Genomic DNA, 13101 nt, shown 5'->3' with positions numbered 1-13101 from the left:
CTCTGATGGCTACTTCCAGCAGGATAATGCACCATGTCACAAAGGTCGAATCATTTCAAATTGGTTTCTTGAACATGACAATGAGTTCACTGTACTAAACTGGCCCCCACAGTCACCAGATCTCAACCCAATAGAGCATCTTTGGGATGTGGTGGAACGAGAGCTTCGTGCCCTGGATGTGCATCCCACAAATCTCCATCAACTGCAAGATGCTATCCTATCAATATGGGCCAACATTTCTAAAGAATGCTTTCAGCACCTTGTTGAATCAATGCCACGTAGAATTTAGGCAGTTCTGAAGGTGAAAGGGGGTCAAACACAGTATTAGTATGGTGTTCCTAATAATCCTTTAGGTGAGTGTATTTCCATCATACATAATTTGATGTCTGTTCACATTCTTTTGTTGGCCTTGAAGTACATACAAAAAAAAAAAAAATATATATATATATATATATATATATATATGCGTATTTAATTCCTAATATATATGCGTGTAAAGCACAAATAAATGGGCACATATAAAACACATTACCAGACAGCAGTATGGCAAGGTATATTTCAAGATAAGAGATGCTTTGGAAAACAAAAAAAAACACAAATATCACTCATGGAAATGTCAAGTGAGGCAGTTTTGAAACTTGAACATGTGCCTTTGAAACAAGGGAACAATTTTGATCCCTAAAAATGTTATGCAATATCATGCATCACTGACTTCTATTTTATTTTACTGCTGGTCATCTGTTACTTAGAACATGTTTCTCACAGAGGTCTGAATGATTAACTAAAGAGAAATCACTGCTGCTGTAACATAAATCTGGGTGGTGTTTCATGTAACACACAAGTTGCTTCCAAAGACGAATGAAACAACACTGCTTTCAGCTCATCCTCGCTGTAAATTTCAGTTCTCCTCTGCCATAACGAGAGCTCGCTTCCTCTGCTGCCGAGAGGAGTGGAGGAAAACGGGCACCACAGAAATGTCAGTCCTCAGGGTGAGATTCCCCACTCACTCCAACCATCTGCTTCACAACTGGGTTGAGAAGCAAAATACTTCCAACCAGTTAGTGAGGAAATGATGATGTTCAAAACTCCCTGCTAGAGGAAGAATCAGATTATTTTGCCTCGTCGTACCAATTTCAAACAAGGATGGGTAATTAGCCATTAAAGCATGATAGATTATTGGAGGTTGCCAGAAACTTGGTTGGTGTAATGGATAGCGGAGCACAGTTCAGCAGAATTCACATTGGTCGTGGTGAAACAAACCAATGTGATGGAAAGGCATTCGTGAAGTTGCAGTTCAAAAAGAGGTGAAACGAGTTAAATCTGAATCCTTTCACAGCAGTACTGGAAAACACCCAACCAAGATGGCTTAGCCCGAGGTAGGTACAGTATGTGCCTGAAGTCAAGCACTAGCTATTGTTTTTAGCATCAAGTCTGTGATGTACAACCTAGGGCTGTGGATATGAACACACAGCCTGGGTGGAGTGATTTCTTTCTTCTGTGTGGGCTTGCAGTTGAGCATCCATTGTTGAAGGATGGTTTCCAATCAATGTCAGCTGTGCTCAAACTCTCACCTGCAACCCCTACTGTATTGGATTCCTCTGGGGACTCAGCTAACCCACCACGAACCAAGAAATTCCCATTTTAAATCTGGTTAACGGTATCAGGATTTGGAGGCAGAGGAGCAGGAGGGTGTTAATCATATTACAAAGATTCAAGCATTACTAATTGTCATGGTTCAATCATTTAACACCAATTCTTGTTGATTGAATTCACAACACGCACATTTCAATAAAGTGATATTTTTTTTTTTTTTAGGTTTTCTTGAACAACTACCCATAAAAACTGCTCTTTTAGTTAGTATTGCCAACAAGTCCACGCGATCTACCAAGAGATGCGTTTTATAAAACATTATTTTCCCCCATCGGAAATCAGAAAACCAAACATTTATGACCTTTCCTAATGTTAATGCATGTCCTCTCAAGCTCCTGTATTTAATCAAACATAAAAAGCAACTGGTTACAACAAAGAAGTTAATGCACAGACTTGATGCTAATTTTTTGTTTTGTTTTTGTGATTTAAAGTAAAGAAATTGTTGAAAGTCACTAAAAGCAGGGCAATGAAATTTTTAAATGTCATATGAAAAGGCCATGGTATTCAAATACACTACTAATTAGGGCCCCACCACTGGGATATTTTAAAATTTCTATTGAGAACCCAAACACATTTATAACCCAAATGTTGTGTCAAAAGAATCAATAGGGTTCCTATTAAATTGAGAGCATAATCCACAATCACTACAGCGCTCTCCTGCCCAAGGACTTCAGCCACCCCAAAATAACAAGTATGACAGCTTTTCTTGAGTCAGAATTTCAAAAGAAAGCCTTAACAAGCAAAAATCTTTTGATTGAAAACTAGTTCTGCTGGGAATATTTAAATATTAATAACCTTAATGAGAATATTAATGGCCATGAATATTTTTATTCTACCATAGGCACATACTTTAAAGAGGAAGGCAAAAAAAAAAAAAAAAATACCGTAATTTCCAACTGAGTTAGCCTAATACTAACAGGATGTGTTGTGTAGTATCACACAAGTGCAATTACTTATTGCTTAACTTTTGAAACTGTAGTAATAGTTAATGTTATCTCATATCTACCTTATCTCATTAAATTAAGTCTGTATAGGGTCCCAATTTAAGCAATATATGCATTTTCCTATTTTCCCCAATACAATAGAAATACTTTTGAAAAAGCCTGGAATTAATAACTCAAAAAATATTTAACAACATTTAAAAAATATGACTACAGAGCAAACATTTCCTTTTTAGTCAAAATCACTTGCAAAGTGTCAAACCTCTTCAGTTATGCATTCTGCATCTGAGTTGGTGACAAAATACCTCTTGGCGAGTGCTTATGTTATGCCTATGAAATGTAGTGAATTTCAGTGCACTCTGGATACAATCATTGCTATGAAGTATACAAACGCTGTGTACAAAATGTTGTGACCTGTGCTTGAATGGTTGATCCCACAAAACAAGAAAGAATAAAGTGTCAGAACTAAATCTCAAGATTATCAATCTGTGAGTGGATTGTTTCAGTTAAAGACCATTAACATGTAACCAAGCAAACTGTACTTGATTTTGAATTGCAAATTGTGCAATGAATCACCAGACTCAATTTAAGAAAGCACTAGGGAAACAAGACTCACAACCCAGTCATGATACTTAAGTTGTTCCCAAAACCTGATCTTAATACAGCACAACACTATTAGAAAATCATGTGCTTAACACAAAATAATTCACCTAAACTGTTCTCAGTTATGGGCTCTAGTTTGAGAATAAAAGCCTGAAATGATTCACTATGTGTATCATTGTTTCTCTACTAGTTATGTGAACCTGTAGGGGGAAAGAAATATTAAAACATGTGCCACATGCAAAACAATGCAATGACAACAACGTCTCGGCCTACACGATGAAAGCAGAGTCCGGCCTGATCAATTATCTATCCTATCAATGGCTTTTTATTTCACTCATCCTTTGAACCACACAAAAGCAGTAACTTGTACCGGCCTACCAGCCTAAGGTTTCGTTTTCCGGCAGCTAGCCAAGTCTTGCAAGCTAATTTTCACAGAAGTTATTGAGGCGAGTTGATTTCTTTTTCTTTTTTTTTTCCCCTCAGTCTGATAAGTGGTCTGAGCCTTTGTAATAAGGGCCAACGCTACATGAACCAAAGAAACCAAGAATGTTCATGCTTCCTTTGAAAGAGTTTCAGAAAGGAATAAAGCGTACAGACAATTGTGATGGAAGAAACATTCCTCGTTTCACAGTTAGATCCATTGACGTTAAAGGGACAAGTGAAAAGAATTAACCAAGGTAGCTTTGGCATGCCAAGAGAAAATGCATTTCTTCCATTTCTTAGGAGTGTTATTCAACTTCTCTTAATAGGAATGCATTGCAGAAGGTCAAAGCAAGATTAAGCAGGATTCTCAATGATGACTAAATGTTATACAATACTTTTTGATATCTGGTAACAAAATAATCTTGTGAAACCTTATTAAATTCTGTAATTCAAATTGAAACATTGCCTTGCTGCGTTACATGAATAGCATGCGAATATAAAACTTATTACAATGGTTTCCATATTATATCCCACACCCCCCCAACTCTAGAAATGTATACCGATTCCCCTATACAGAGAAATGAAATTACAGAAATCCACAGAACTCAAACAATGCATTAAAAAGAGGTGGGAATTCATATTCTGTGACTTCTAAAGGAGTCGACGGCGCTGCATGAATACACAATTTTATTATCTTACTAGGGATGATTAAATAGAATGGATGGGTAGATGGTGTTCAAGATAAAAATAATAATAAAATTTTAAAAAAACTTACTTATATAAAATACTCCACCTAGTGGCTGATCGGTAGTCGTGTACCAGTTCCTCCTGTAACTAACGGAAAGAGTCAATCTCTCCTCACTCTCTGAAAGTTTGTGATATTTAGCATTCCCTGCTGGTAACAGTATTTTACATCTTGGGACCAAATTGGCATCTTAATTCTGCAGGACTCCTGTTCTTGAATTTACAGGGCTTCACATTAATCAAACATTGGAACCAACTGTTGACCACTGTGACCTGCCTGATTAGGGTCTAATAAGTGTACTACGAGAGTGGATCATTCGAACACACTGACAGAAAATGTGCCAGTTCCATACACTATTAAGACTGGACTGTGTTGTGTGTCAGTGCGCTGCAGTGTCATTTCATCATGAATCTTAAACAAGTCAAGAGCACGGTGCTGCGGAGACGTTGGGGAGAAACTGAAGCTTCCTGACCTCATGCAGAAAATGGCATTTGCCTTCCTGGGGAATCACTGCAGCATTCACTTTAATTGGTTATTAATATGGATTGCTTCCCAGTTTGGAAGTTATTTTAAAGATTCACCTCATGCACGGTGCACAAGTGGCTCAAACTTCAGGTCTGTGCAAATTGTGGCTTAGGAGGCAGTAGTTTTGTATATAAATCAGCCAGCTCGATTTTTCCCACACCCTAAGCCAAACTATAGCTACTATCTATAGCTAAGGTCAATGAAAACCTATTCTAAACTCTTTAAATGAGCAGTAGAGGAGATTATGAGTTGATTAACTGTGTGTTATCACATAATCTTAAAAATACAAGTTTAAAAAGGAAATATCTGCACTTACATAAAAGTGGCCATTTTCCAAAGAAGTCTAAATTAAAACTTTATTGTCTGAACAACTTTCTTTTTTGGGACACAAGTAGTCACCAACTATAAAATTATGCTCGACTCTGTTTAAGGGCGTGCTAACCTAAAACATCCTGTTTTGACTGAGGGAGTCTAAAACGCTAAAGAAACCACCAACTACTGCATTAACAGACAACTGAATTAAATTAAACATTCTGGAGTATTGGATCCTCGTTTATCATTCTTTATTTTGTAAAATGACTGTAAAAACACTGGAGCTGAAACATTTATCTAATGCACGTTATTATAGCTAATGCAATTATAAGTCTCTCGTGAAGGAGAAATTAGTACATATTCTGCCAAGAGAAATCTATTAGGAGATGGAGAATTGGCGAATTACAGTCTTATAATTCTGACAAGGTGTTTGAAAGTCACCTCTTATTAACATGAGAAAAAACAGCGAAAAACAGAGCACAAACTGGGGAGGTAAAGTGCTATCAATACAGTTGCATGCTGTTGAAAAGAATTAAAAGGTATTTCAGTCATTTTTTTCTCCCACTCTGCCACGCTCTTTCCAATTATACTGAATCTTTGCTATTTACACCCCCTGTCCTTGTTTCTGCAAAAAAGTGGACAGCTTTACCGTCACAGTCCCTAGATGCCTCCTGAATGAACTCAGCATCTTTCTCAAATGCTACTGGTTTCCATGGTTGTCAGTAATAGTTGGCACAAGCAGAATCACCCCCCCCCCCCCTACCCCACCAACAAGAGGAAACTGTCTTAACGGTGAGCCTACCTCTTGAAAAATTGTATACTGATCAGACACATAAAATACATTTTTACACAGAGAAAATTCAAGAAAATGTTTGACAATGTTAAATATCTGCCTCCCTTCGATTAAACAAGGGGACACACGCAGATATAGGCTACTGTATTTTATTTTTCTACTTTTTTTAGTATATAGATAAGAGTTTCGATTTGGACAACCACACACACACACAAATATTTAAAAAGTTCTGCTACAATAATGCACAGGTGTCATCCCTGACCATTTGCCTTTGAAACGCAGTAGTTTACAGTAGTTTGCCTGCCTGTAGTATCAGATTGCTTTCCTTCTGCAGCCAGAATAAACTGGCTGTCAGATGAAGGGCTTTAACAGCATCCTATCCAAAAGACTGACATCCTCTTTAGCCGAGATACTCCAACAGCTGTCACAAGGCCGAATTACACTCCGCACTCTGCGTTTGATATAGCAATGCAGCCCTGCCTGGCACGTGGGCTTCTTCATTAAGCACCTCAGAAAGAGCAAGAGCCTAAGGTAAAGAGAACTTCAAAGGACAGCGTTTGTTTGACTCCGCAAATGTAAAATGTACTCTACTCACTCTACACAAAACAAACACTTATGATATGACTGTTTACACTAAAGTATACGGTTTACTCCTGCTTCCAATTCTATATTAGAAACCTGGAAGGGGGACCCTGATTTGCATTCCTCTCCAACAGCATCATGCAAAGGATCCACAGAGTTGATGTCGAAGACACGCAATTAAAAACCATCCTCTTCAAAACTTGAACAAGGATAACAGGGTGCACTACATCTAATGGCGAGAATAAAAGCCGCCTCTACCAAGAGTCCAACACAAGAAACATCCAACCTAATTCAAGTGTTATTCCAAATCCTAAACGAGAGTTATGGGAAACTCCCACCCTTCCTATAGAGAATAATTCAACATGGTCTTGATTCTCTCTCCTGACTGAAACGATAAAAAAGGCAACATGAGAGCCCTCTGTTGAAAGAAACAAATTATACCGCACTCCATTAAACTTAAAAGCAACGAAAGGAGAAAGGAAAGCAGTCTGGAATCTTCTGAACTGATTCAACATTAGTTATTTCCCTGGAAACACATTTCCATTCCTGGAACATATGGCTAAAACTGATTAAGGAAAGCATTAGATGACCGATGGCAGTTGCAGATTTCTCAGCTACAAATAAGCTTACTTAGATCCTCCAAATAATTATTTTTTCCAGACAAAGAGGAATTTCAAAACCCTGCCTTGGCCGTTTCAACATTTTGAACTGTTCAGTGAAAAAGACGGTATTACTGCTGTCTGACAGTGACCTACTCAGTTAACTCTGCAAATCCAAATATCTTTTAATCAATCTATTAAGATGCTCGCAAACGATGACAGGACCTGTGACTGATACGGAGACCTGGCAGACATTAGAGCCGGCTTCGTCCAGCATTAGACAGATAATAGCTACTGCTCAAGAAGATGATGATGATAATGTTGTTACTGAAGCCAGGAGCACATCCAATCACACGAAATGTCAACCTTTAACATCATGCACCGCGGATTTGAAATGTCCACTTCTGTTCGGCTTATAAATAAACATGCCATTTTATTAAATTAAACTTTTTTTTAAATGCTTCTGTGCTCGTGCTGCAATACAGAGTGGTAACGGCTGCTCATTCCCAGACCCTGAACATCCTCACCCCAATTTTATAACACAATTGTATTATTAAACCGAGTAAACTTGAGCAGACCTCTAATTTTCACTCTCAGTTGTAGGTTTAGCCATATCAAGTGCATCCTATTCTCACGTGCTGCTGCAGGATATCTAAATTCATATTCAGTGTTAAGGATAGAGTACCTCTATAGAATGAAACACCTAGTATTCAGCGATTTTGCATTTAGTACAGATGTTTTCCAGTTCCATTGCAGAGTCAGCATTTTTGCAGATGTCAAAAAGTACAGGACCATGAAACTAGCTTCAGAGACTATAAACAGAACAGCCCTAACTAAACACTAAGTTTTTTCTTTTCTATTTATAATAGTTCTAATTATTTCACATCTAACTCGTATGTTCTTGGCAGAACTCACTGTTTTAAATCTCTTTCTTTCTCACATTAAAAGTTTTACTGAGAAGTGTAGAAAAGTCTTTGCATTACTTAAACAGTAGGCATAAAGTGAATCCATAAGGATCACATTTCATAAATAAATGTGAAAAACAGCTCCCACCGAGGATTAACAGTACTTTCAAAAAGCTAAAGGGAAATGAATGCACAATCCATTTTTGTGTGTCCCTTTGTCATCCTTTAATAAAGCACAGGCTGCCTAAAATTGGCTATGTGTCCAAACACTGTAATGAAGAGCTTCACCGCAATTTCGCAATTCAAAACAGCCAGGGATTTTGGCACAACCCTTTACAGCTGCCATAATAAAACTATGGAAGCTCGGTGGATTTTAAGGTGGGTTTTTTTCAGTTGTTGTTGTTGTCATTTTGTTTTGCTTTTCCCCAATGCATTTTATAAGCTCACATCTAAGCAATAGCCAAAATGATCCTGCTGCACAAGCCAGGGCAGTATAATGAAGCAGGGGGTGGGGTGTATCCATATAGCCGAGTCCTTGAGTGCACAATGTGTCCTTTTGTGGCAGAGTCTTATTATTTGAACATTAATCAATTTTCTAATGAAGGTAATCGTGTTGGATACAGAAATCCCCACACTGCCATGCAGCAGCCCGTTTCCCGATCTGTGCATTGATTTATTACTCATAACAGTTATTTGGTGAAAGCTCAGGACCGACACAGCAAGGGCAGATGATCTCATTCAGACCTCTCCATTTTGCCCTTTCTTAAAATATAATGTGGCACATGTAAATCTCCAACTAATACATATTTGTCATTGCATTCTTAAATAATCGCCTGGATCCCCATTTTTATATTAAAGATATTGCCCACTGCGAATTACTACCCATGCAAAAGATAGCAAACTTTTGTTCATAAGAAACGAACTTGCAGTGACTGCCAAAATTACACATAAATCGTGTAGTAAACATGTAGTTAGTAAGTAATGCATGTAATGGAAAAGTAGCCTGCTGTTGAGATGGCATTGTGACGAAAGCAATACAAAATACAAAGTATGTTCCAATAAGAACATTTTCAATATATGATCGATTTCATCATTTTAAGCACAGTTGATGTCTTTGTTCATGGAAAAGGGTAGCCCAATAGTTGGTTAAACTGCAATACATTATTTTTTTTTAATTTTAAATAAATAAAACATGCTGCAGCTATTGTAATTGGCTTGCCTCCGTTTAGTTTAATAAGACTTTGGCAAACAGAGGAAGGCTGTGCTATGGCTGCAGGAACAGGCACATTATATACACAGTAATATTATAACTTCACCCGCAGGAGGGATTGATCTTTCCTATTAGACCTGGTAGTTAAATCAGACTTCAGCGCCATCAATATGTATGGGGGCTCGCCATGCTGTCAGAGCCCACATTAGAGCAGATCTTCTTCATCTACTGCGAGCCCCTGCCTCCTAAATGTCATTACTTTACAATTTCTACCAGACATGGAGTGGAGTTCCTCGGTCGAGTCTGAAATCAAGAAGAAATCGATACAAAGAAGATCCATGTTTCTACTCCAGAACTACACAATTTCATTTCATTTCATTATGCTGCCATTGGATCGGATTTTTCTTTTAGCTGAATTACAAAACAGAGTGGGGCAAGACCACGCACAAGGGGGGCTTTACAGTAAAAGCATCTCACGTCTCCCAAGTCACAAAAAATAAGCAGGGCTGGAGCGGATAAAGTTTGGGCAATTGAGAGCGGAAATAATCCCGAATGAAATAAATGCGCCCATTGAACCCGTTTCATTTGTCTGTGTGTAACCTAACAAATGCATCATTATACAACACTCTAGTTTTGGGGGGTTTTTTACTGTAAAGAGAACGGGCTTCATTTGCGGGTTGTTGTTTTTCCTCTCACCAAAGCCAAAGTATACTGGCTCCCTTTTCAAATCTACATGCATATTATTTATCTTATCCTAGGGTTGCATTGAATAGTCATCACTGGCAAATTTGAAAACTATGGGAATCGTTTTCGTCTCTCAGTCAAGGTCAGCCAAAAAGGGTGGTCAATCAATAACCCCCCCAACCCCCCCTCCCCATGCACACACCCCACCCCCTCTCTCTCTAATCTGGTAACAGCTGAATTCCCTTTGCAACACATCGATGCCATGTATCCGAGGCCATTCCAATATATACATATATATATATATATATATATATACATACATATATACACACACACACACACACACACTCCGAGAGAGAGAGGCAAAGAGCTACTCTTACTCCGTTTCTCCTTCCCTCTACTCTGAATTCTGCTTAGGAGAGCACTGCGCCAAAAAAACAGATGGCTATTACGGGATTTTGAACAGGAAAAGGTCCAGGGACGTTCGCCTCTTCGATAAAGTCTTTGCGAGGCATCGATTTCCGATTCGAATCCCGATTCCCAAAATAAATTCTAGAATCCTCTTCCGACTCGACAATCGTTCGATGCGCAGTTTGTGACAGGAGAAGTACAATAAAGTAAGCCGACTCCGATCTCTAGCTAATGCCCTTGTCACTTTTAGGAGTAGAATATAAGTCATAATTCATACCATCCGTGCGTTACAGCGCCAATACTGCAGCTAGCAATAAGGGTCCCGGTGTGAAGCGCTGTCCGTGTTATGGGCAGCAATGCGCGATTTGAGCATGTACACTAACGCTGCCCTTTCTGCGTTTGTACACATTACGGTAATATCATAAGTAAGTAAACTCTAGTAAACCCATGCCACATTCATTGCAATTGTGGGTTGTGCTATACATGCATATTCAAACAAAGTTAACAAAATCGATCGATCATCTTTAGATTATTATATAGGTGCGTGTCTTTACATACTGTATATTGTAAATGTGTCCAATCTGCTAGACGCGGGCCGTATAATAAGCATGGCACCTCTCATTTGTGTTGTTGTTGTGCTTTTAAATCACAATGTAACCCGCTTCACTACAGCCCTCCCTGCCCACAGCGGGGGGGGGGGATTTGACACATAAAAAATAACATATGTAACCAGTTATATGCAACTTACCAGGATGACAGTCGGCCCAAAAAAGCACGGAGGCTGAGAAAATCAAAGACAAGATCCACCAACAACACGGTTCCAGTAGCCTCCGCATGTCACAATACACATCGAGAGCAAAAAAGGGCAACTGAGGACAAAAGTTAAACGTCCAAAAAAAAAAAAAGAGCAAAAGATAAAACAAAGAAAAGAAAAAGAAAAAAAAAAGAAAAGTGAACAACGATGCAACGCAAACCGCGGGGCCACAGATGTAACTTAGCAGCAGCAGCAGCAGCAGCAACACATGCGAGGAATGTGTGAAGTTACAAAGAAACGGCACTTCTGCCTCCAGATCTGCTTCATGCAAACCGCGTCTGCGTGTTATTCCCACGGAAATACATGACGGGGAATCGGGATCAGAGCCTAATCGGCAAAGTTAACGGAGGAGGAATTGTCTACTGGTAGTAGTCCATGCAGCGGAGAGCAGAAACAGAAAGGGAAGAGTTGGAGCTGAGCTGGAAGCTTTCCATCCTCCCATCCAGGAAGTAACATGTGAGCCCGAGTCTGGCGGAGACTTTAAAACAGGCTGGAGAGAAAGACGGGAGTGGGAGGGAGAGCGGGAGCGGGAGCGGGAGCGGGCTGGGCCGGGCTGGGCTGGGCTGGGTCCTAGCGCCGACGCGCACCCTCTTCTGTGCGCACACACACACACACACACAAAGCAATTATATCCAAAGACGACACCCCTTTGTACTTTATTTTTTATATGTTGTATTAGTATTCTCATCCATGTAATCGATAGTATGGTTTCATCTAAAGAAACCCGTGGAAGGACATGACTGAATCAATGCACTGAAAAAGTAAATTAACTCATGCATGCATTGGAACTTTTTTACAATACTGGAAAGGTTTAATTAATACCCGGCGTTTAATGGCAGTTCCTCCAAGTCCTCCACAATGTGTTTCTACGCTACAGCTGGTTTGTCAACAGCTTTGCTGAACAGCTTTTGTGAAATATGATATTGCAAGTCATTGTAAATTGATTTGGAATGCTTTCTTCTGTCTGCTTGTTATTACCAAATCAAAGGTGATTGATTATGAGCATGTGATTGATGTTTGTATCAGTTCTGTGATTCCAGGTCAATATCTGTTTCATCTCTCTTCCCAGCTTAGTGTAGACTAAAACAAGCTTTAGTTTGCCATATGTAGCTAATGTTAGCTACTGCGACGTCTTACCTGATGGGAGATAGTAGATGTCATAGGAATCATACAGTGGGCAGAATGTCTTCTTTAAAAGTCCTTATTCTCACTAGAGATTGTATTATTCATATCGCAGGTCTTTTAAAAATGATTTTACATAGAGTAACGTGCACATGTATTAGAACAAGGGATGCTGAACCCGTCCTGGGGGACATCCAAGTTTTGATTCAACCAGCATCTCATGTATTTTTTATATATAATGTAAATGTAAGTATAATGTTAAGCAGTGCAATGCAAAGCAAAGTACATCTTAAAATAAATGATTAGGCTGGTTGGATGAAAAATGTGCGCCGTTGGGGGTACCTGGGGATGCGAGCCAAGACATTCTTACAAACTCCACCAATTTAACATTAGTTTGTTTAATGTAAATCTGTCACGTTAGGCAATTGTCCCAACATATACATTTATGTATCATGTGTATGTGCTATTGATTGGACATAGATTGAATGATGATATGTGTGGGAAGGGAACTGAGTTCTGCATTTTAGCTTGAGCTTGAGTTTGATTGGGTAAGTATTAATTTATTTATTTATTAACTTTATATATAATATTGATTTTATGGTCAATATAAATGTATGGAATGACAGTCAAATATTTACTGAACACCCTGACTGAAATCAGTTCAATCAACTGGAATCTTGACAGTTTTCTCTAAGCACAATATTTAATAAACAAGATGTATTAAACTAAATGAAAAGGTCAAGGGTTTGAGCACTTTCAAATGTAAATGTATTATTATATCT

General features: G+C 38.8%; 1 protein-coding gene across 2 annotated transcripts in view; it reads right to left on the bottom strand.

Annotated features, from left to right (window-relative positions):
• The window catches only part of LOC136734332 (receptor-type tyrosine-protein phosphatase gamma), a 211089-nt gene extending 199407 nt beyond the window's left edge, over positions 1–11682 (bottom strand). For both annotated transcript variants that reach the window (XM_066697926.1, XM_066697927.1), the window contains exon 1: positions 11132–11682. In XM_066697926.1, the coding sequence (XP_066554023.1) occupies positions 11132–11219 (88 nt within the window). In that variant the 5' untranslated portion in view covers positions 11220–11682. The remainder of the gene's footprint in view (positions 1–11131) is intronic.
• Between the last annotated feature and the right edge of the window lie 1419 nt (positions 11683–13101).

The sequence above is a fragment of the Amia ocellicauda genome, chromosome 3, assembly GCF_036373705.1.
Source record: "Amia ocellicauda isolate fAmiCal2 chromosome 3, fAmiCal2.hap1, whole genome shotgun sequence".
NCBI classification, from domain to species: domain Eukaryota; kingdom Metazoa; phylum Chordata; class Actinopteri; order Amiiformes; family Amiidae; genus Amia; species Amia ocellicauda.
The sequence above is the reverse complement of the archived record's forward strand: the minus strand, read 5'-3'. Positions and strand labels throughout refer to the sequence as shown.